This window comes from Myiozetetes cayanensis, unplaced genomic scaffold (genome assembly GCF_022539395.1).
Source record: "Myiozetetes cayanensis isolate MyiCay16 unplaced genomic scaffold, myiCay2020 scf10, whole genome shotgun sequence".
NCBI classification, from domain to species: domain Eukaryota; kingdom Metazoa; phylum Chordata; class Aves; order Passeriformes; family Tyrannidae; genus Myiozetetes; species Myiozetetes cayanensis.
The window spans coordinates 3,147,595-3,170,795 of record NW_026086605.1 but is presented as its reverse complement, the minus strand read 5'-3'; the positions used below and the strand labels follow the sequence as shown (position 1 = coordinate 3,170,795).

The following is a 23,201-nucleotide window of genomic DNA, read 5'->3' as shown; positions in this document are numbered from 1 at the left end:
GGAGGAAGTCCAGGAGCAAAGAGAGTCATCAAATTTTTCCGGAGATGTTTGAAGTCCAGCGAGTTGAGCTTTGCTGGCACATGGAAGGTGGGGAGATGTCTCAGAGCCCTGGCTGTGAGGAAGTCACTGGGAACGCTGGCAAAGTGCCTTGGAGTGGAAGGGAAGGACTGAAAGCCAGACAGGGCAGGTGGCTGGTGTGGGTTTGGGTGGGAGCAGAGCCAGTGGTGGCTCAGGAGCGTGACGGGGAGTGTAGAGGAAAGGTGTGAATAGAAATGGGGTGGGAGCTGGAAATGTAAAACGGATTCAAGGGGAACGGGAAACAGGCTTTTGGGTTAGGGAACTGCATCAGAGGGTAAAAGGAGGGCTGGGAGATGACTGTGTGCATAGGCTGGTGGTTAAGTGGAGGTTATTCAGTGATAAATGACTTGTACAGGAACTAAGAAGAAGGAAGACCAGAATTTCTCATATGGTGTGTAAACACCAGCTGCTGCTTTCTAGTCCATTGTTATCTTCTCTCTTAAACCTTGTAACTTCCCTCTCTGAGAAGCCTACAGAAAGTGGAGCATGACCTAGAATACATGTTTTAATTTTAAAGCTTTTGCTTGAACTTCTTATAATAGGAACTTTTAAGAATGAACTTACTGGCCCTAGGTGCATATCCCATGAATTTTAATATGACCTGTATCACCTCATAATTGCCAGATGTGACAAGCAAAGATGAAAACATGTGGCTTTTAACGAGCTTTCTTTCATCTACCAGCTTCTGTTTTCTCCTCAGCACTTATACAAATAAGATGAATAATGAAATGTAACACAGCCATTCCATTTAAGAGCCCATCCTTTAAAGAATGTCACAACAAAAGAGGACAAAGGATGGCTAAGAATGAATAATGAGCAATACCCTCAAAATTGGCCAAACCTTTTTGATTAGTGTCTTTCCTTACCCATGGCTTCAATGAATAATGTAACATGAGGAAGGAAAAATCAGAATAAACACATTTGATTATGCTAGAGAAAACCATTTTCCATGATAATTCTCCCAGCAGCCTTCTCTGAATTCAAACTAATTTTTAAGGTGAGAAAAATACCTCTTTAAAAACAGCTCTTTAAAGAAAGTATGGTTTCACTGAATAGATTTTAATAGTAAGAACCTGAGCCTAGGCTTGTTCCTGAAATGCCAGCATATTATGAGGCACTCATTAGTTGAATTCAGTCTTGGTTTTTAATGTTATTCTCTGTTCAGTGAGCTGGCTAGGCAGGTCAATCCAATGGTTCACAGCCAAATTTCCCTTATTTCTTTTGGTTTTGGAATGAAGACTTCTGTCAGCTCTGCGAACTCAGAATCTGTCAAAAAGATGGAATAATGCAAGTAGAAGCTGTGGTGCAGAAGAAGTAATTTCTTGAATTTTCAATTTCTGAGCCTTTTCTTCCTGTGATTTTTAAGTGTTGCCCATTTCAGTGTCTGTGTGAAGAGCAGTCTACCAAAAGACTGACTGGTTGTCTGAGCACAGAGTTGGGGTTTGAGTGTTGTATTCACACACAGTTGTTGCCTGTGCTTGTTATTATGCAAAAGATGCATTAGATCTGGGCTTCTTGTCAGGCCTCTGGTGAGGTTATGTCTTGTGGTACTGTTTGGTTTATAGAAATATAAATATGTGCCTTTGACACCAGGTTTTTGGGTACCGAAGGAAAATGGGAACAAGCAAAGCTCTGATGTAGTCAAAATTATTTGCCTTTTAAAATTTGCCTTTAAATTCAGCGCATGGATGATGGAACACGGGTGTTCAGAGGACCCTGGCCAGCCCAAGGATGGGTCCCTAACACCGCTTTGGCTGATTATTTTCCTGATGAGGACTTCTTTTCAGAAGCCATGCATGATACTGGTCACTGAGAACTTCTATCTCCTTTAAGGGCAAGCCTTGCTCCTCTGGAAGCCTTTCTTTATTTCTGGCAACTCAAAAGATGTTTCATGGGGTTTTTGCATATCTAATCAAGCAGTAAAAAGTGCTTAACAAAAAGAAACATTAGTAAAATACATTGCAATTACTACATTACTTCTGATGTAAACAGATTTGCAGTTTCCTTGTAGCACAGAAAAGGAGTATTTTTGATTCCATTCCCCTGAGGTTTTATCCTCCTAATGTGGGGAAGAACAGGGTACTCTGGGTGTCTGCTGTGTGCTGGAAGGGATGGAGCACTGTCAGAGAGGAGCAGGGTGTTTTATTCTGCATGCAGTCACCAGGCAGTGCTAAATCAACTTGACAGGTGTAAAAGGAAAACTGCTTCTCTTTTCTACAAATGGCAACAAAAAAGAGGTGAGAAAAACAAGGGGGAGAATGAAGAGATACCAGATGGTGACTCTGGGAGTCAGGGTGCCTGTGAAGGCTTCAGAGGAAGTATGTGGGGATCACTTAAGGCATCTTTAGAGCACTTGTGTTTAGCTGTTAATCTCCCTGGCCCTGCTTGAATTGAGTTACAAAGGATGTTGTGGTGAGTCTGCTGATAGATATCTAAAGTCCTCTTTTTGGACATAAATACTTCTCTTATGGTGGGTGACATACTGGTGTTAGCAAGCAAGGATTTGCACCAGATTATAGGTTAAATGGAGAGAAGGAAAGGCAAGGACTTCATCCCTCCTTACCTCAGTGATTTACATTATTTTTCTAAACAAAAAAAAAAGGCTTTAAGGTGACTTTATGATTCTGGAGGGGTGTTTAAAGGAGCTGCCATATAAATGAAAGTCAGCCCCAATACACTGTAAAGTGTATTTTACAAGAACACCTTTGAAAAATTAAATGAGATAACTACTACTGTGTCAGAGCTGGAGAAACTCACTTTACACTTGGATCAGGAAGAGTGAATGGTTTGCTGTTCTGACACGTGAATGACCCCCAAACCTGAACTGCCTGGGTTATGTGGGGATGCTTTACTGGGATTTGACATTGCAGGAAATGGCAAAAAAGCTGGCAAGGTTCAGAGGACCGTGGTGACTTCAGTACCTGTGACCCATGGGTGGAGTTGAGTATCTGATTTAACAGTGAAAGTATCCAGATAAAGCATTAATCTTCTGTTTGCTTGTGGTTATTCACCTGTAAATGTACAAGGTTGTAAATAATAGTAAATAACAAGAGTTCTGCTCCTGCTTTCCCACAAGCATTAGCAGGATGCTGTGTTTGCAAAGGTGCTGCTGCATCCAACAGGCTAAACAAGGAACACAATTGAAGTTGTTGTGTACACAAGTTAAACATAGTTCATGTACTGGCAGTCTTTTTGCTTCTTTTTTCTACACAGTGTATCTTCTCTGTAGTTTTAAGCTACTGACATAGAAACTGCTTTCAAAGTTAATAGTGAACATGATTAATTGAGATTTTTTGGGGGTAGGTGGTGTTGGTTAATTACATATCTATTTTGTGTGTGGTTTTGTTTTGGTTTTTTTGTTGTTGTTTTGTTTTGTTTGTTGGGTTTTTGTGTGTTTTTGTTTGTTTGTTTTGTTGTTTGGTTTGATTTTTTTTTTTTAATGAATTGCCAGACAGATTTTTTATATGATTTTACATCAGCCTGGAGCTGTTTGGGCATTATTCAAGGTGCCTGGCAATACTGTTCTCCTATAATCAACAGGATTCCCAAAGACCAAGCTCAACTCACAACACAACTTAGATCTTCACAAAGTAGACAGTAAAGAATTATGTGCATTTCTGTAGTTACAAACTTCTGAAAATATAGAGTTTTGGAGGAGATAAGGTCTTGTGCTTGCCAATAGATTGCAATCTAAGAAAGAAGCTCCTGTCTTTAGAAATCCTGGTACATGGCAACAGGTCTTCACCATCCAGAAAGAGACACTTTTGGATATGTCAGGTACAGGGTTCACCTGTTCCATGGTGGCACTCAGTTGGCTGAAGCACCAGAGTCCTGTGTTCAGGTTTTCCTTTCTGTAGGACCTCAACAGCTCATCCAGGCAATGGCTGATAGACCTTCCTAAATCTGAGTTTCCTGCTTAGAGTGAGCTTAGATCATCTTCCTATAGATGATTTCTTTCTCACTCTCCCATTTATCACAGATTTAGTAGCTCTTGTCATTTCCCTTCTTTTTGGCTCCTCTTGGCTGGGACCTAGAAGGGAACCTGAGTGGGAAGCCCAAATGTCCCTGCTTTTCTTCCAGAATTTTCTTTGGCTTGTGGAGAGGCTCAGGAGGTCTCTGGTCTCTGCTGTCCCCAGATTTGCCTTTTACCTGTTTCCTCGTGTGAACTGCAGAAAGCAAAACAGTCTCCCGTTTCAAGGGAGATTTGATCAGAGAGCACAGAGAGAGGCCAAGTATCCCCTTCCTTTAACACATCCAAGATTTATGGTGATGCCTGACCACATTAATCATCGTGGTGTGCTGGGACACGGCATTGTTTGCAGTGGGAGCAAACTGAAAACCATCTTTCTCACTTTTTTTTCCCAGAAATTAGAGTATTTTTGTGTTCTCCCCCTCAGAGATACAGTTTTTTGTGGTGACAGGTTTATAGCTCATCTCTATTTTCAGGGTTCTCCTGAAACATCTGTCAAATGGAGGGAAAAGTTCGAAGTCTCTTGGAAGAGCTGGTCTCAAACCTGGATGTAAACACTCCCTACCTCCTGGTGCAACCACCCCTTATGCCAGGTTTGGATCTAACACTCTTTTTTCCCCCCAAGATACTTTTCAACAGTGTGAAAAGTTTGCCCCATAAACAAGGCAGAGGATGTCTGAACACAGAACCAGATCTCAAAAAATCTCCCCAAAATTTTTTGCTGACTTAGAACAACCAGTGTTTCACCTGTGATTGCCTAAAAGTAGAACTTAATACTTCAGCCTTTGACAACATGATTTTTCTCCTTTTTTCCCCCCTTAATTGCTTATGCATCAAGAAGAACTGTCAAAATGGACGTGATCTTGGAGGTCTTTTCTTAATGATTCTGTGATTCCAAGTTACAGAAAACAGCTATTTCAGAAACAGTTATATTTGTCACCACAAGCTGGATGGCAAATAACCCTGCCCCAAGGGACAGACCCATTTTTATCCCACTGAGCATTTAAACTGTACTGTCTTTATGCACTTTAAATTCCAAGCAAAGACTCCATCGAGAGCTCTGCCAGGAGTATGTCTGGGTTATATGGTCTGTATACATGGCTGGAGGGAGGGCTGCAGTTTCCCATGGGAAGTTTGGAGTGGATTTGGATCTGCTCCAGGATGCAGGTGACCCAAGAGCATGGGGACATGCAGTGCATGTCACTGGAGCTGGAGGTTTCTCCTCAGGTGAGGCAATAGCTCTGATGCTGCTGGTGAAAATGGAGGGCTGAGGAGAGGAAAGGAGAGGAGGAGTAGCCAGGGTCCAGCACACACCCCAGCTAAAACAAGGTGAAAAATACCTGATAGCTGGTTTTTTTGGCAGATATTTTGCTCCTGAGTTCCTCTGGATACTTTCAGATCCCAGCAGAGATCTGCAGTCCAAAACTCCTGCAGGCTCCTTGAATGAATGTCCCACATCATAAGTTCAGATCCTTTGCATCAGGTATTTCATTAGATACATGTGACAAAAAGGGCCCCCCCAAAAAATCTTGTTTCCACCTTAAGAGTGGAACAGAGGATTGGAGGATCCTATACAGAGACAGAAAGCTGTGAGGGTTCTTTCAAAGACCTTTGTAAATGCTGACCAAGTGAACCCAGGTACTGCTGAAGCCAAGAGATGGATGAAATGCATGAGCCTCAGAGATGAAAATGGATGAATTGCTCAGCTGCCAAACTTGCAAGGAAGAATGAGGGTTGAGGTATCTGGTCACTGAAATCATAAGGTATCACATCTGTTCTCTGCCTGAAAGATTGAACTCTTTATTTAAGAGAGAAGAAAATATGCTGGGTAATATACTCTTGATCCAATTTTTCTGCAAAACTTCTGCTTACTGCTTAGGATCTGAAAACATTTCTTAAAAAAATGTCTATTTATGAGCAATAGTTCAACTCACAATGTACAAAGAGCAAAGCTCTCAACCAGCTGAAATCATTCAGTGTTGTTTTAAACTATTAAATTAAATGGAGCAGGAAGGGGGAGGACTTGTAGGTCTGCTTCCTAAATAATCCAAATCCTGATGGAGGTGGTAACATGTGGAATACAAAATGCTGCAGACACATCTGATTTGTTTCATATTGCTAAATATGTGCTTGGGGTTTTTTTGGTGCTTGAATGCAAGTCAAATGGCAGCCAGTGCAGAGCCCCTACGTTCTTACAAGAGGAATAGAAGGGGTAAGTTCTCAAAATATGATTAAAAAATGCTAGCATGGAGTTATGCAGAAAAAAAAAATGCCACAGAGCTCTTTGAAAAAGTGGAGAGAAAACAGCACAGAACTTTTCCTCTGCAAAGTCGTTCCATATTTCTGCTCATTAATCCTTAATCAGGTTTTTTTCCTCCCAATTAGCAAGTTGAAAAATGAGGAGTTTCATGCTCAGGGAAGCTTGCCTTGAAGCTTTCCCTGTCCCGTGGCTTTTCAAGTGCAGAATACCTATGCTCAGTAAATACTTTCAGCTCCTGTGGGTGGAAGGAGGATGGGCTCCAAAGCAGCACTTGAGTTATAAATCCCAAATCATGACCTGCACTTTTTCACATTAACACACTGATGTTTTGGAGACGGGGACTCTCTTGGTGACAACACGGGCTGTTGCCAGCACAACACTTTTCTCCAGGGAAAGGATGCCAAACCCGCCGAGCAAGTGGTAAAAATGAGTGTTGATCTGAACGCCCTCCCCAGCATTCCTCCTTGGGTCCACAGGCTGGGAAATGCACTGCCCTCACTTTGGGTTTTTGGGCTCTCAGCCTTGGGAAAGCAGACAATTTTAAACTCGCTAATAACTCACATTCCAACTCCCTGGAAGCTTCTGACACACTTTTGCTTTGAACCAGTGAAGCCTCCAGTGTGCTCAATGTGGAGCCTGTGATTGTGAGTCTTTGCTGGACCAGGGCTGAATTGTTAAACAAAGCAGAAAAGATGGTTAGGCAGAGTGAATTTTGGGAATCTTTTGCAGGCCACAAAAAGCTGCAGGATCGCAGGGAGCCGGAACAGGGAGAAAGGAGCTCTGAGCACTCAGTCATTTGGCTTGGAGAGGTGCCCACCCTCGGAGATGTTAGTCTGAACCTTGCTTGAACTGCTTTAGCTCCTTTGCTCTGTAGCATGGAGCTGGAGCTCCACAACAGCTTCCCTCCTGGAGCTCCAGCCCTTCCCTACAATCCACTCAGAGACACCAAGAGCTGTGTCTTGCTGCCAGTGTTTTTAGCACTTCTCTTTCTGCAGGCAGGAAGCTCAGAGCCTTGTGGAAGTGCTGAGTGCTCAAAATTTAAAAGGTAATAACTAAGCTTTTAAATCCACGGAATTCTGGTGCTTGCTTGGGCTTGAGGCACGTTTTGATGTATTTATTTAGTTATTTCCCTCAGCTGACTCTTCCATGATTAGTTTGAGGGCAGGTAGAGAGGGGGAAGAAGAACAGAAGGATTCTGGTATGTGCAAAGTGCCATCTTCACAGTGGACACAGGAAAGCTAAACAGTCATCTGGAAGCTGAACTCCTTGAGAGGATGAACCACACCCCATGGGAAACACTCCTGGTGAAATGTGGGAAAGGGGGAGCCTGGCTGCAGAGTGTGTTTCCTGAGCCCCTTAAAAATCATGCTTGTTTCTAAAATTACTTGAGGGAGTACCTGATTGCCTTTGCAAGCTGGGCTCTGACCTTAGAGTTCCTCATTAATGCCATATTTTCCAGTGGGATTCCTGTGCTGCCCTGGAGTTTTATGTTCCCAAATGCCAGTCGCAGACCCTCCTCCCAAGGGAAGCATCCCTCACCCACCCCTCCTGCATCACAACAATCCCACTCTTGCAGTCTTTTCATTTATTTCATTTATTTATTGTGGGGGGTTTTTTCCTTTTAAAAATTATTTTTAGTAGTTCCATTTCAATCCAGACCTGGATTTGATTTTCTCAAATCTTAAGAGATTTAGTTGTTCCTTGAAATTTTACTGCTTGTCTCCTTGAATACTTAAATCCTCTGCTTTCAGGGGGCTTCTCGAAGGTGCAACAGTTTTGACATAGTGGGTTTTAAAGGAAAGAAGAAAGCTGTGCTATATGAGTTCCTAAATCTTTTGCTTTTCTGCTCCTCTGGATATATCTAAAGAACTTCTGGTTATTTTCTCTGTGCACCTGGTCAGTATTTTATCCCTTTACTGAAACAGTTTACCACCGTTTGGGACTTTAAATGTATAAGCCACTTGTGACTATTTATTACTGTCTTAGAGCTGTGCATCTGAGAATTCACAGTCTATCAAATGAATAATTATGTCAAATAAAAAAAGAATAATCAGGTGAAAAGCAAGCAACCCAACCAAATTTACTTTTTCTTTTGCTCTGCTCTAGAAAATACAGACTGATTCCTTTTTCAGTGCTGGGAAGGAGCACAAACTTTGAGTTCAGGTTAATTGTAACCACACAGCTTTCTTCTGAAATCATTGTCTGAGCAGCAGCTCCAGGCACTATGATGACTTCTATGCCTTATGAGAAGTGTTTGGGTTTGTTCTTCTTATTGTTTCATCTGAGATAATAACAACAGATGGGATGTATGGGAAAAAAAGAAAAAAAAAGATGTATAAATGTCTAAACTCCCTGCTGGAGCAGACACACCAGGTCTCCATAAAACTCAGACTTACACTTTATAAAAGGTTTCAAACCCGAGTTGGATTGGTTTTAGGTATTTCCTGTCACAGGCTCTCTATATAGGTCGAGTATTTATCCCAGATGTGCAACCTGGAGGAAGGCTTGGAGCGACTGAGAGCCAGGCTGGGCAGGGTGAGGACTCACAAACCAACCCTGAGGCTCGAGCAGTCACTCCCACCACCTTTAGCAAGGCCCCCTCATGCTGGGAGCACAGTTCCTGCTGCTGGAGGAGGAGGAGGGATAACCATTGCAAGGGGTGGGATGGTTGGCTTGGCAGTCCCTGCTGAAGGGGTCAGCCCAGCTTTGAGGGTCTTCCTGCTTGTGCATTGAGGGAAATTTTAATGTCACTGCTGACGAGCAGCACATTGAGGAGATTTGAAAGGGACAAGGATGGGTTTTTTCACAGGGCAGCAGAGGAGGGCTGGCTGTGGGAAGGATGATCCTGTACAACTCACCCAGGTCTCACTGCAGATACAAACTGCTCCTAGTCTGCATTCTGTTGGTAATTGTGTATTTTTAGTTTTAATCTTAAAAAAAAATGAAAGATGACATTTCAACTCTCAGCTAAGATGACTAATGAGTCTCTGCTGCCTAAAGGCACAGCTCACACTAATTCATCATCCTGGCTCTGAAGTTTTCTGGCTCCCATCAGGAGCTAAGTCAGAAAGCTAAACTGGTAGAAAACAGCCTACTATGAAACCTAAAACTGAAGAGCCAAGTGATTTTATCTCCATCAGTGATTTGCCTGTGTTAGTCTTTGGACTGCCTCATCAGAGGAAGCTGATGCATCTGTTTCAGTGTAATTTTCACTGTGTTTTCTGCCTTATTGAGGAGTAAAAAAATATAGTTTGGTCTATGCTAGAGCTCAACTTGATTAAAATTGAAATAACATTAAGTAGCACTGACTGGGAAGTGGCTGATTTCAGTCTTTCTCAAGTGTAAATTTAGTACTTGTGAGTGGAAGTAAGTGGAGTAGTGGGGATAAAATGTAATGGCTCATCACTCCTAATGAGAACTTTACAGTTTCTCAAGTTTTTCCTTCTCGATGTGTGTGGGCTTCATGTGTGTCCTCAGGAGAGTGAGAAGGTGAAAACTGGGTGATATCATAGCAGTGCCATCTATTTTAGTGAAATTAGGTGTTTTTTGGGAACTGCTGAAGGTGTTCATGTGTGTTCACCTCTAGGTCTGCCTCAGCCCAGGTGCTCAATTCTGATCCTCCTGTTGGAGCACATACAACCCTTTCCTGTGTCCAGCCACTTGGATACTTCCTTTGTGCCACCTGGGATCCATCTTTTCTTCCAAAAACAGGGGCTGTGCTGCAAAATCCTCAGAGCTGGCAGGATTCTTGGGAAATGTACGTTTCCAGGGCCAGAAGTTATGGGTATTTTCCAGTTTATTTATGTTAAAGGAATTTCGTGTCACTCTGTACAGCTGACTGGTGAATGTGCTATACCAACTATGGGTATATTTACTGCTGCATAAAATTCCTACTACAGACTTTCACAGAGGGGGAGGGAAATAATTCCACTATAAGGCAGTTTTATACTCATATGACTTTCTATATTCATACTATTTTTGGTAAAATGCAGTCAAATGGAATTGCTAACGTGGTTAAACTTCAGCATTGTTAGGATGCCTCATTTATTGAGCTGGGATTGTATCTTAAGATTGTAGCTATTTTCTGTCTTGGTTTTGTACTTGTTAATGGTATTCCGAGTTTCAGTGTTTATTTTTGATGGCTACAACTGATGTTCAGTGTAAAATCTTTAGTCTTGTTGTACACCTCAGTGATTTGACATTTTAAGCTATTTCTGGCATGAAGATGTGTTTTTAATGGTAATTTTAGTCCTATACCCAGCCATTGTGCAAGTGGTCTGTCTCAGTTCTTTTCTCTATTGTTTGGCTAAGTCTGTTTGTCTGGCTCTGGAAAAAAGAGGATGGTTCTCATTTTTGGTGGCTGTACTCGATTTTGTGGCTTTAGCTGGAATTACGGTGCCTTCTCCCTGCGCTTCAGAAAAACATCAGAGGAGATATTTCAAAATTAATAGCACAGAATTCAGCCTTAGTCAAAGCTCATAATGAAAAATTAAGAATTTATATGATGTTTTTCAGGCTGGATATTTTTGACCATTGAAGGTATCGATATGTCCTCTTTAGAGTGACTAAATACACATATTCCTCTGTAGAGAAAGTGGAGGACTTTGCAGGTGTGAGAGGGCACCTTGTGCCATGAGCAACTGGAATCCACTCCTAGACTATGCCTGGAGTGTTGTTTAATGCCTCTGTGTGCTGATGGATGCAGCTTCTCCTCCCATCATTTCACAGAATTATAGAATGGTTTGGGCTGGAAATGACCTTAAAGATCATCCAGTTCCATCCCCTGCCATGGGCAGGGACACCTTCCACTGGACCAGGTTGCCCCAAGCCCCATCCAACCTGGCCTTGGACACTTCCAGGCATGGGCCTGGACACCATGACCAGGTTTGCAATATGATTCCCACCCTCATCCTCTCCCATGTCAGGGCATCAGGGTGATGTTCCCATGGGCAGTGAGGGAGAACATCTGTGTTCCTGTCTTTACCTGCCTTTCTCTTCTCCTAAAGAGTCATTGGGAAAGAGAGATGAAACCAGTTTAAGACATGGAATAGCTATGGACAGTGTTTCCATGCCTGCCCACCTCTCCACCTGGAGGAGGCTGCCATCTGCAGCCAGGGAAGGGAGCAGAAGGACCCTTGGAGCAGAAGAGGACCCCAGGCAACCAGAAGCAGAGCCTCAAGTTGACTTTGTGCATGTGGGATCAGTCTCCTGCACTGTCCCTGTCACAAATCCCATCATCTCCTCAGCAGGCTGTGTGGTGGCAGCAGGAGGCAGCTCAGGGAATGTTTGTGGTATCTGGACTTTAGATGATCCTCAAGTCTGAAGACTCGGCCAGGAAACTCCAAGAGAACAGGCTCTCTGGAAATTCCTCCTCACAGCCGTGCCAGGAATAACAGAAGCTCTTCCTGCTAAATGTTTTGTTGCATCTGGAGCCAGCCACAACCTTTTGTGAGAGAGAAAAAGTATGAAAAGTAATGAAAGAAAATGAAAAAGTGTGCTTTCTGAATCTCAGAAACTTTTGGTTTCATGTCAGACCTCACCTAAAGGATGAAGATTTGGGGTTTTTTTAGTTCATTCTTTATTTGCTTTTGATTGCTGAATTTTCCCCCAACCTTGGAAGCAGGACAGGGATGGTTTTACCCTTGTGTAAGAGTCTGTGCCCTGCAATATTTGAAGTAACTTCTGTGCCCAGTCCTGCCGGCTGGTCCACAGTGTTTTGGTGGCGTAGACAAAGGGTGGAAATGCTCAGTGTCTTTGTACCATGGGAGAGATCTGTGTGTCCCTGGCACATCAGATATGGTGAGGGCACAACTTTCATAGAATCATAGAATCAACAGGGTTGGAAAAGACCTCCGAGATCATCAAGTCCAACCCTTGATCCAACCCCACCGTGGTTACCAGACCATGGCACTGATGCCACATCCAGTCTCATCTTAAAAACCTCCAGGGACAGAGAATCCACACCCTCCCTGGGCAGCCCATTCCAATGTCTGATCACCCTCTCTGTAGAGAATTTCTTCCTAATATTCAACCTAAACCTCCCCTGGCAGAGCTTAAGACCATGACCTCTTGTCTTACTGCTGGTTGCCTGGGAGAAGAGACCAACCCCCATCTGGCTACAACCTCCTCTCAGGTAGCTGTAGAGAGTGATGAGGTCTCCCCTGAGCCTTCTCTTCTCCAGGCTAAACAACCCCAGCTCCCTCAGCCTCTCCTCACAGGACTCCAGTCCCTTCACCAGCCTGGTTGCTCTTCTCTGGACCTGCTCCAGCACCTCAGTGTCCTTCCTAAACTTTGGTGGCCTTGAAGCTGTCTCAGTGCTGTCACTCTTGTCTGCTGCCTCTGACTCCACTGGCTGCTTCCCCTGCTCAGGACTGGCCTTGTGTCCTCAGGCAGGAGCTGTTTGCACCCTCTCATTCAGTTTTTGAATCACAGGTAGTGAGGGACACATGGAAGAATACTGCAGCAAAACATCCAGCTTTAGATGGCTTTAAACTGGCAGAGGGCAGGTTTAGATTGAATATTGGGAGGAAATTCATCCCAGTGTGTGGGTGGTGAGGTCCTGTTGCCCAGAGAAGCTGTGGCTGCCCCATCCCTGGAAGTGTCCAAGGCTGGATTGGACGGGGCTTGGAGCAACCTGGGATAGTGGAAGGTGTCCCTGCCCATGGCAGGGGGTGGAATGGGATGGCCTTGGAGGTCCCTGCTAAAACACAGCCCCCTGACCCAGAGGCCTCTGGAGGACGTGGCTGCAAACAAAAGGCACATCTGGTCATGAAAATCAGGTCTGAGATATCAAATGTGTAACAATTTGTGGAAGCCTCACTCGGGCTTTGCCCTCCCCTATAGCCCCTGAAAATGTCCCTCCTAATTTATGAAGGCTTTGGGTCACACCTCTAACAGAGTTGGGTTGCATGGCTTCTAACTAGAAGTTTGCTTTCGTTTTTAAAAAACCTTCAACAGCAATCATAAATGAATGTTACAGTGTGATAAATATTGCCCTTCTGAGAGAAGTCCCCAGTGTCTTAAACCCCCAGGCAGTGTTTGTTGCTTGTCCTAGAAAAATATACAGCCTTGATGCAACATTAGCCAGTAATTAATGTGGTTTTAGGATAGGAAATTTTGACATCTCCTTAATTCTTTATTTGATCTTTGATCTGGAACTATAATTTAGTATTTAAACTTCTATGCAGGGGATTTGTTGTAAGTGCACATTGAGTGTTTGTTCTCTTAGTGCTCTGGGAATGGGTTCTTCAGAGAAAGCAAACACAAATCAAAGCAAAATATGTGTGTTTTAGGAACTTCCACCTGCCTCAAAATGCTTCTTTGAATATTCTGGGGCGCATGGGGGCTGGTGGTCTGATTTCAGGCCAAAAAAAAGAAATTGTATGTATTATTGGCAACATTCTGGACATGAACAAAGTCAGACAACTGCTCAGACTGATTTCCACGGACCTGTTTTCAGGGAAAAGCTGGGCCATAACAAGTATAGACTGTGACTCATGAACATCTGTGGAAATTTCACACTTCCACAATCACAGCATCAAAAGCAAAATTTAGCTAGACAACATTCACCCCCCCTCCCCAAATGTCCTAAGCCTGTAAATATAAAAAATTATTTAGACAACAGAGAACCTTTTTCTGTTTAACTCAGCCCCCACAAAGGCTGTCCATCACGGAAAAGCAATCAGAAAATATTTTGAGCAAGCTGAAGTTTAGCAGAAATAAACTTTTATTGTATTTTATTGTATTTTATTGTATTCACCTTGCAGATTCATTCCAGTGTTAAAGTGCTTTGCACACCTGTGAGTGAGTATTACTTTAATCACAGGAATTAGACTGCCAGAGTTCCCATTAAAAGTTTCTGCTGTTGGAAGATGAATTATCAACCACACTTTTCACAGGAAAAACTCTACATTTAGCTGTAGAGGGCAAAATTTATGATATTGCCCTCATTAAGAATTTTTGTGCAAGACCATAAAGACCTGAGACAAATCTCCTCCATTGCTGTAGGTACCTGCTGGCCACTGTCACCCTCTCATCTTGGGCAAACTCTGGCCACACCAAGGCCGAGATGTGCAGTGTGGTTTTGACCCTCTGAACTGAACAGCATAATTTTTAAGGGCACTTCAGTGTATGTTGTTGCTGCTCATTGCAGTGGTAGCTTGGGACTTGCTGCACTGCTGATGATCATACTGGCAGTGCACTGTTTGGATGGAAAATGCCCCACTTCAAGAAATCACTTACACTGGAAGGGTGAGGATGTTTTCATATCCATCATAGTGATGTCCTCTTGTCTTCTCTAAAATCCTGTATCTCTGTAGCATAACATCCTTTCTCCCCTCTTTTGAAATGACAAAGCTCTTGGAGCTGAAACACATTTAAAATCATAAAATATAGTCAGGGAACATTCTGCCTCCAAACATCAGGGACTGTCAGACTGCACAAGGCAGAAATTCCTCCATTTCTAGAGCTGAGTATCGCTGTGCACGACGAGTTAGACAAGCACAGGCTCGCAGGAATTGAAAAGGATTGTAGGTATGGCTCTTAAAAACACAAGTGAAGAGGAAACATGATGCTCCTCTCTTTCTTTCCATCTGAAAAACTGAACATACTCCTAAATTGGTGGAAAATGGTCTTTAAATAAAACAATCGTTTGTCTGCTTTGCCTCCAGAAGATGAGGACAGAACGATTTCCTAAATGCATCTTTATTAGATACAAGAGCTATAAAGGCAATCTGGGCTTATCTGGCAACCTTTATTTAGACTAAAAGGGAATAAAAGAGATGAATAATTTAGGCAATAGAGATGAAGGCAAGTGCTTTCCTTGCCCTTCTCATACATATATCTTCTGCCAGTGGAACTACTGTGTTTCTAAGGATGCCTGCTAATACAGGTGTGTCACAGACAAGCAAGCTGGCTCTGCAGAAGGGGCTTTTTTTGACCAGGGATTCAGTAGAGGGTTCTGCATCAGTAGGACACAGCCATCACGAGGATGAAACTGCTTCCAAATACCCTCCCACATGCTGAGATTGCAGGATGGGCTGACACTGGCTCAGCAGCATCTTCAGGTAGTGCTCTTACTATGGAGCAAGCCTAAATTACCAGTGGTAAATTCAGATTTCAAGAGGTGAGGTTGTGATTGAAGTGATTCCTAAGTGTTTCCTCCTGCTGATTTTAAGGAAGAGGTGATGGCTCAGAGTGTGGATGTAGCAGAAATGCTTTGCTGCCCTCAGATACAACCATCTGGCTGACTGGGAGAAGCATAATTGAAAATAATGGACACTGAGATATGGCCATTTAGCATCCCTATTAGGAAAGCTGCTTTGAAATGGAAACCTCACAAGAACACTCTGCAAGGTACAAATGTTATTAAGTCTGAATCCAAACCCCATTTCTTTTTACATCTTGGAATTTATTACTTTGATCCAGACATCTTATTAATGGCTTGTTTCTGAAGTGAATACCTACCTGAGGTTGCAAATCATACACAAAAACATGGTTGGATGTGGGCCAGAAGGAGAGAAATGTCCATAACTCAGCCTCTTCCCTTCACCTACAAGTTTAATGCTTGTTTTTCAGTCTCTCTAAAAGACCAGTGCTCTAGGTCTAGTTGTTAATGTTCATAGTATTATGTGTATTTTAATGTCTTTCAAAGCCACTGTTGATTTTCCTGTGTTTTCTAATGATTAATTTTGCAGCCAGTTAAAGAAGCAACCAAATATCTTGGTCATTTCCAGTTGAATCTGTAAGGACTGTACTACTCTGGTTATTCTTGCTGTCTAATTTCTGTGGCATCCCCAAGGTTTTTTCAAACCAGCATGGAGAATACCAAATCATTAAGACAGTCTTACTGATCAGGTGGCAATTTTCATTGTTATATGGAAGATTTCTTGAAGATACATAAAATATATGAAAGCAATACTTTAAAAGGCACGGTCTTTATGAATGCCATAAATCAGTTTCTTTTCCCATATGTTTTTCAAAACAAGGTTGTCCTGGTTATCTCCAGTAGCTTTATGAAGTAGGGGACACACACCCCCCAACAAAATAATTTATCTAAAATTAAATTCACAGTATGACTAAGGACTTTTTTCTTTTTCAGTAATGAAATGGCAACTGTAGGTGGATTTTGTTGTATTATTTTCAGTAAGTTGGAGTTAAACAGAAGAGGCCATATTGAAAAGCTTGTTCCCACCATCTGAGTGCATGACAAATTGGTGTTTTGGTCTTCATGCTCCTCTTTTCATCCCTTTGTTGATGTTGGAATTTCGTATGCATTTGGGAAAACATGAATATTCCTAAATTCAAATATTATGGCTAGAAATAGAAGACATAATTTTCTTTAAAAGCAAAACCAAAGGTCTTATCTCGTGGAAAACTTCACAAATTCCATAGCTGGTGCAGACAGTAGTCTTGATGACTCCAAGAATATCATCCCCGAGCAGAGCCTGCACAGATGGAAACATCTCAGGGTCAGTGGTCTTGTAGGGAGAGCCCTGTTGCTCTGCAACAGGATTTGGGGTGATCACTGGAGAAAGAGGACCCAACTGTGGAAGAAATTCCTTTCATTAATTTCCAGTCAAGTATTGGAGCAAAATATTTGGGTTTTTCTCATCAAGGTAGAAGAAGAAGAATCTCTATGTGATTTGGTAAGTTAGTGGTGCCACAGCTTAAGGTCTAGTTCACCTCCAGGTAATGCAAGTTAAGTGTTCTCCTACTAATTTATAAGGACAACAATACAAAATAAATTCCTGGATACTGTTGAATTGGTGGTAAAGATCCTGAACATTTCACATAAAATATTGTAAGGCTTGAGCACACTGGGAAAGGACAACGGATTGTGAACAACCTATTGCAGAGTTTTCATCAGAGGTATCTTCCTGCCTGTTGTAGTCCCTGCTTGCTCATACAAGCCTAATCTTCTTTCCATTGACAACTCCTGCTAAATTGAGCATTTCATAATCTTGGCCTGTTCATCTGATGCGTTCACAGCCAACACCAGTGATTCATCCTTGAGAACTAAAGAGCAGTGAAGCGCCGTTACCTGAGATCCACATGAACATTTCTGGGAGTATTATTGGGCTTCAGTTGCTCTTGAAACAGAGATAATAAACACCAAAATATGCAGGGAATGAGTATCTATCTAAATCCACAGCCAGCCCAAGAATATTGCAGCTTTATAGGAAATCAATAACATTTCAGCCTGAATAAAACCAAACCTGCTTCTTGTACATGCTCTGGCAGGTGCTTGTCAGTGCAGGTAACCTCAGCCAGGCCTGCCAGGCTCAAAAATAGTGTGTTTGCTACAGGTTTCATGAAAATAGGTCTCTGCACAGCGGGATCCCACGGAGCAGGGATGTGCTGGCTGCACCTGGGGCAGCTCCATAAGCCTTAGCTTTGTTAGGTGCAGCATAAAGATTCTGTTAAATGACACTTTATGAACTGAGCATGTAAAAGCAGCTCGCTTTTCTTTTCAGCTCAGACCTGGCATGGATAGTTCTGGGTAACTTTTAAGTGTCAGCTGTTCACAGAGGAAAATACACCAAAGTGCAAAAGCATTCTCAGGGTTACACCACGAGATTGATTGCCAGACCTGTCTTGAGGACTGAACTTGTTAAAGAGAGGCAGGCAGCTCCCAGCTATGTAATTTACTCCCAGTAGAGATCTTTCAGAGCCTGAGCCTTGTTCCAGTCAGAATATGATGAAAGATGAAACACTCTGTAAGGAAATGCAATTAAAACAATCAGCCCAATGAAACCGAAATCCTCCCAGCTATTCCTTCCTCTGGCTTTCCTTAAACATCCTGTCTCTTTTGTGTTTTGGATAATTAAATTGAAAGCCCTTTGAAATGAGGAGCTGTCTACATTTTGTCTCTTATGTAATACCAAGATCACTTTAGAAAATACATTATTTTTTAGCATTTGTCTTTACTGTCTCTAATGGAGACGTTTGACCCTGGATTTGTGGGAGAACTTTCCTGAGGATGAACGAAGAAACAACAGCGTGAATTGACAGCACATTATATTTTGCCTGAGGGGTTTTAATTTTGTTGTGAACTAAGGAGGAGCATAGGAAATCTCATATGTCTTGCCAGTTTGGGCATAATAATGCAAAACTGCACCTGAAACTTAGGCACAAAGTTAGGATGAGGTTGTCAGGCACATTCTCCAGCCCTGGCACAGCTGCCCAGGGCAGTGGTGGAGTCCCCATCCCTGAGGGGGTTCAACAGATGTATGGATGTGACACTTGGGGACATGGGTTAGAGGTGGCCTTGGCAGTGCTGGGTTAATGACAGGACTCAATGACCTTAGAGGTCTTTTCCAAACAAGGATTCTGTGAACTGTGATACCCTCATGCCATTTTGGCGACTGATTAAAAATATATAGGTGGGATATATGGTTTTTCTTTCTTCAGGGCTTTGCAGAATTTGGGACTTAAAGAGATGTTCCCCTTATTTAAAAATTGCTCTCTTTGTGCTTAGTCACCAGCCCTGCCAAGCTCAGCTCTCCAGCCTGCCAGACCTCTGTAACAGATGCTGTTGTGCAACAGGAGGGACTGTGATTGAAGTTTCCAGAACAGATTTTAATTGGAAACATAACTTCATACAGTAGCTTGGAATGAGTACAGGGAAAGGGAGGAAAAAAAAAAAAATCAAACTGAGAGTTGCAAAAGAAAATACCGAAAAAGAAACATAAAAGGGCATTTTAGTGGTGTTTCGTACTGAAGAGCAGTTGGTAGGAAATACTGTGCATATCTGTGAAAAATTGGAGCACACAGCAAGCACTAATAACTATCTGAGACCCTTAAAATGGTGTGGATCTGTATTGCCTCGTGGATTTTCTGAGAGCTGCCATTTCTCATGGACCTCAGCACTGCTGTGCTCGTTTATGCCAGCGAGGACCCCAGCCAGCTTGGCACTGCTGAAACCCAGAAACTTTGAATACTTGTTTATTTGGTGTTTGGTTTTTTTTTTTTCTGTTTAATTAAAATTTAATCAATCTTTTGTTTTGTAGATTGCCCTCCACTTGGTCTGGAGACATTAAAAATTACTGACTTCCAGCTCCATGCCTCCACGGCGAAGCGCTACGGCCTGGGGGCCCACAGAGGAAGGCTTAATATTCAGGTAACATCCATTTTTCTCCTAAGTGGGAGAATGGCTTCAGGTTGTTCTGCTGTATAAAGAGAACCAGTGGACAGTTATTGCTTCTGACTGCTTTGTCAGCTCATGTAATTCAAATGAAGGGGAAACACTGGAATTATAGGAGTGAGTGAGGTTGATGGATAACCTTTAAATTCGTGGGTGAGTTAGAAAAATCTCCAAACTTAGTGTGCAAATCCAAACAGACCTCTGTGAGCCAGCAAAGGTGGAGGCAGCTCCCTTCCCAGCTGCAGGAAATCATCCCAGCTGCCTTAACAATCAGCCTGGAAGGAAGATCACACAGCAAGTTGCTTTTTTGCTTGTAGTTAATGACAATCCTTAATTGAAAGTGTGGTTTGAAGTGAAGCCCTTTCCCTAAGGCAGTTTTTCACTGATTGTGCTACCCAAAAATGCTTCAGTTCAGAAGTCTCCAGCATACATTGTTGTTTAGCTTCTTTTATTTCATGTTAAAGATGTGTTTAGGTGTCTTGCAGGGCCAAATTCCATTTTCCCATATCTTGTGTTTCTGTTTTCCACTTGATTGGTGCTGTTACTTGAATTACAGTCTCTTCCAGACTAAAAACGTTGTGTTGCATGATAAAGTACAGCATTTAAAAGTCAAAGTCATAAACAGGATATTATCACCAAGCCAACAGCGAAAAAAATCTATAAAGTTTATTTAATTTATTTGTTATCTCTTATTATTATACCTTCCATTTGACTTTTTTTTTTTTTTTCTGCAGCTAAAGGTGTTTGCTAATTAGGGAACTAGGACTGGGACTGGGAGGGATGAGCTCTGATCAGCAGTGCCATTCCACATGCTCCCTACTGCAGTGTGGGCTGGACTGTGGTGTAAACCTCAGAATTCCTTGTTGGTTGTGGTTGCTTAGTTTTCATGCTGGTGTTAAAGTTTAATTTATTTAAACACAAGGATGACCATACTGGTTTAGACCAGGAGTCCATCATCACCAGTAACACTGCTTTAAAATAAATTGAGAGGTGGATGATGTTTCCTGTAAATATTGTCCAGAATCTGCAGCAGAAGCCAAGGGAAGCAAGTAGAGAAAAAAAGGGGAAAAAAGGGCCACATAGCTCTTCCTGAAAGCTCCCAGGGCTTGGATTAGACCAAATTTGATCCAAAGCTTTTACCCCTACTGAAAGCTCACCTGTACAATATATACATACAGGAATTCCTCAAACAGTTGGCCATTTAGGGGTACTACTATGGCTGGCAGTGTTAAAAGTTTGAGATTGCCTTTGTTTAGATACTGTTTTCTCTGGGATTAGTTAAAAATGAACGGCACTAAAACTTTTCAAAGCCACTTGGAATCTGCAGATCCCTGTCACCGAGGTTTCAGTGACCCTGTCACCAGGGTTTCAGTGCCTAATTTGCTTTTCATGAAGGCTCCTGAATTTCAGTCATATTTAGAGGGTGTTTGCTTCTAACCAAGAACAAGTACTGCAGGAGACTGATGGATCAGGTGGGTAATGAGGTCCCTGGTGGTTTCTGTTTGCTGCTCAGAAGAAAAGGTTGCAGCTTGCTGGGGAGAGGCAAAAGGCACTGGGATTTATGCTGCTGTGTTTTCATGCTGGTTGTTAGCACTGCACATGGAGAAAAACCCTTGGCCCAAGCTGGAGAGACCCTTAGAGACCTGTGTGCTCCTGAAGTTCTCTGAACATCTGTGTGCATGGTGATGAGCAATTTTATGGGCTGCTGCCCTCGTTCAATGATCTGGATTTCAACACAATGTTCATGTGACTGTTGTGTTCCTCCCCAAAATGAGGCAAAATCCTCTCTCTGCTCGACCTCATCATCTGATGAGAAGTCAGCTGAGAAGCTCAGGGCTCTCCCCAGGTAACTGGCACTACCTCAGTTTGCAGGGAATTTGCAGAATAATGAAGTTTTTCAAAGGTTTCTGAGGGTTTGTTTAGTGGGGGTTTTTTTTCTGTTTAGATTATTTGAAGCTTATGAAATTAAACACTCCGTGTGTCTTTATTTCAAAGAAGGACAGGCTTAGCAGAATTGGATAAGACCTTCTAGGATCTGCTTCTCTTGTGCCCTTGCGCTGTGTGAGACCTGATTTTGCTCCTAGTCCTGTACAGATATGGTGACTAAGCTGGGATTTCTTGTGGAAGGAGCAATGTTATTAGAGCCCCATATTTTGGAGATCTAGCCTGCAACTGCAACAGTGGCACAATCAGTAGTAATTTAGCATCATCAGGAAAAATCGTGGCATAAAATAACATTAATTGAGGTGCTCTGCCTTCAGGGATGAAAGTCATTAGTATTTGTGATTAGTACAATAATGAACAGGGGTTAAACCCTGACATAATAAGTCAGACTATGTTTCTTTCTCTTCCTCATTTTCCTGGTTGGAGAAATCCAAACAAGACTGATGATTAACCACGTAATGAAGTCAGTATGCAAACACAGGCATACATGTGTAAGGGAGACCTTGTAATACCTTCCAGGGCCTAAAGGGGCTCCAGGAGAGCTGGAGAGGGACTTGGGACAAGGGATGGAGGGACAGGACAAGGGGGAATGGCTTCCCACTGCCAGAGGGCAGGGCTAGATGGGATATTGAGAAGAAATCCTTCCCTGTGAGGGGTGGGGAGGTGCTGGCACAGGTTGCCCAGAGAAGCTGTGGCTGCCCCATCCCTGGAAGTGTCCAAGGCCAGGCTGGATGGGGCTTGGAGCAACCTGGGCTAGTGGAAGGTGTCCCTGCCCATAGCAGGGGGCAGAATTAGATGATCTTTAAGGTCCCTTCCAGCCCAAACCATTCTATGATTCTATGATTGTCTTTCCAGTTCTTTGTTTCACTCGTTTAATTTGAAAAACTCCATGATCAAAGCAAAAATAAAAGGCAAAATTATCAAAGATCTCCTTTCAACCTGTGTGCTTTAGTTCTTCCCTATTGGTAGTGGTTGATGTAAATACCTGTGATGACCAATGCTTTCTCTTTTTGTTTTTTCCCCTCTCCCAAACTTCCTATGATAAAATAATATTTATGGTCATCCTGCTGGGAATGGAGGAGAATCTAAGCAGATGTGGTTTGGTATCTGGTATATTTTTACTGCTGCTCCAGCTGACCTGTGGCAGAAGACTGGTATTTCTTTCTTCATTTTGAATACATTTTGGCAGTAATATCTTTCTCCTCATTATAGAATAGGGCTTTTAGAACAGTGTAATGTGATTAAGTGTTTATTTTGTCTTGCACATACATAATTTGGAAGAGAAACCTTAATTAAAACACAGTCATTATCTGTAAAGGAATTGTAACCTTTATCTCAGTTTCTGGGAACATAATAACAGTTGATTTGGTTTAGCTGAATTACAATTTTCATCTTTCACGCTTCCAGATAACTTATTCCTGAGTGACAGGAAAAAAAAGTCTCCTTTCCTCTATCCAGAAGGTATTTTTTTCATAAGACACTGCATATTGAGAAATATTTTTGCATTTGGCTGCCGGTGAAATGCAAACTGGGTTAGACTTTGAGTTTTCTTGAAAATTCAGGCAAGGAAAAAAGGGTTTGCTTAAGACCCAGCCCTTGCTTCCAGTTTTCATTAGCTGCTTCAGTCTGCTGTTTATGAAGATAATTAAAGTTGTCCATGTCATAACTTGAATCTATTTTTTCCAGTAATTCAATATAGATTTTTTAAAATTCAAGTAAACATCTTATTGAGGAAAGGTATCTTGATCTGTATAATTTGATAGAATATTTGATAATTGTTCCCATTGTTCAGGAATGAACATTTT

At 42.3% G+C, this 23,201-nt stretch overlaps 1 protein-coding gene across 1 annotated transcript in view; it reads left to right on the top strand.

The window, feature by feature from the left end:
• The window catches only part of CPXM2 (carboxypeptidase X, M14 family member 2), a 74,124-nt gene that overhangs the window by 5,508 nt on the left and 45,415 nt on the right, over positions 1-23,201 (top strand). The window contains exon 2 of the mRNA XM_050305344.1: positions 19,319-19,428. Within this exon, the coding sequence (XP_050161301.1) occupies positions 19,319-19,428 (110 nt within the window). The remainder of the gene's footprint in view (positions 1-19,318; positions 19,429-23,201) is intronic.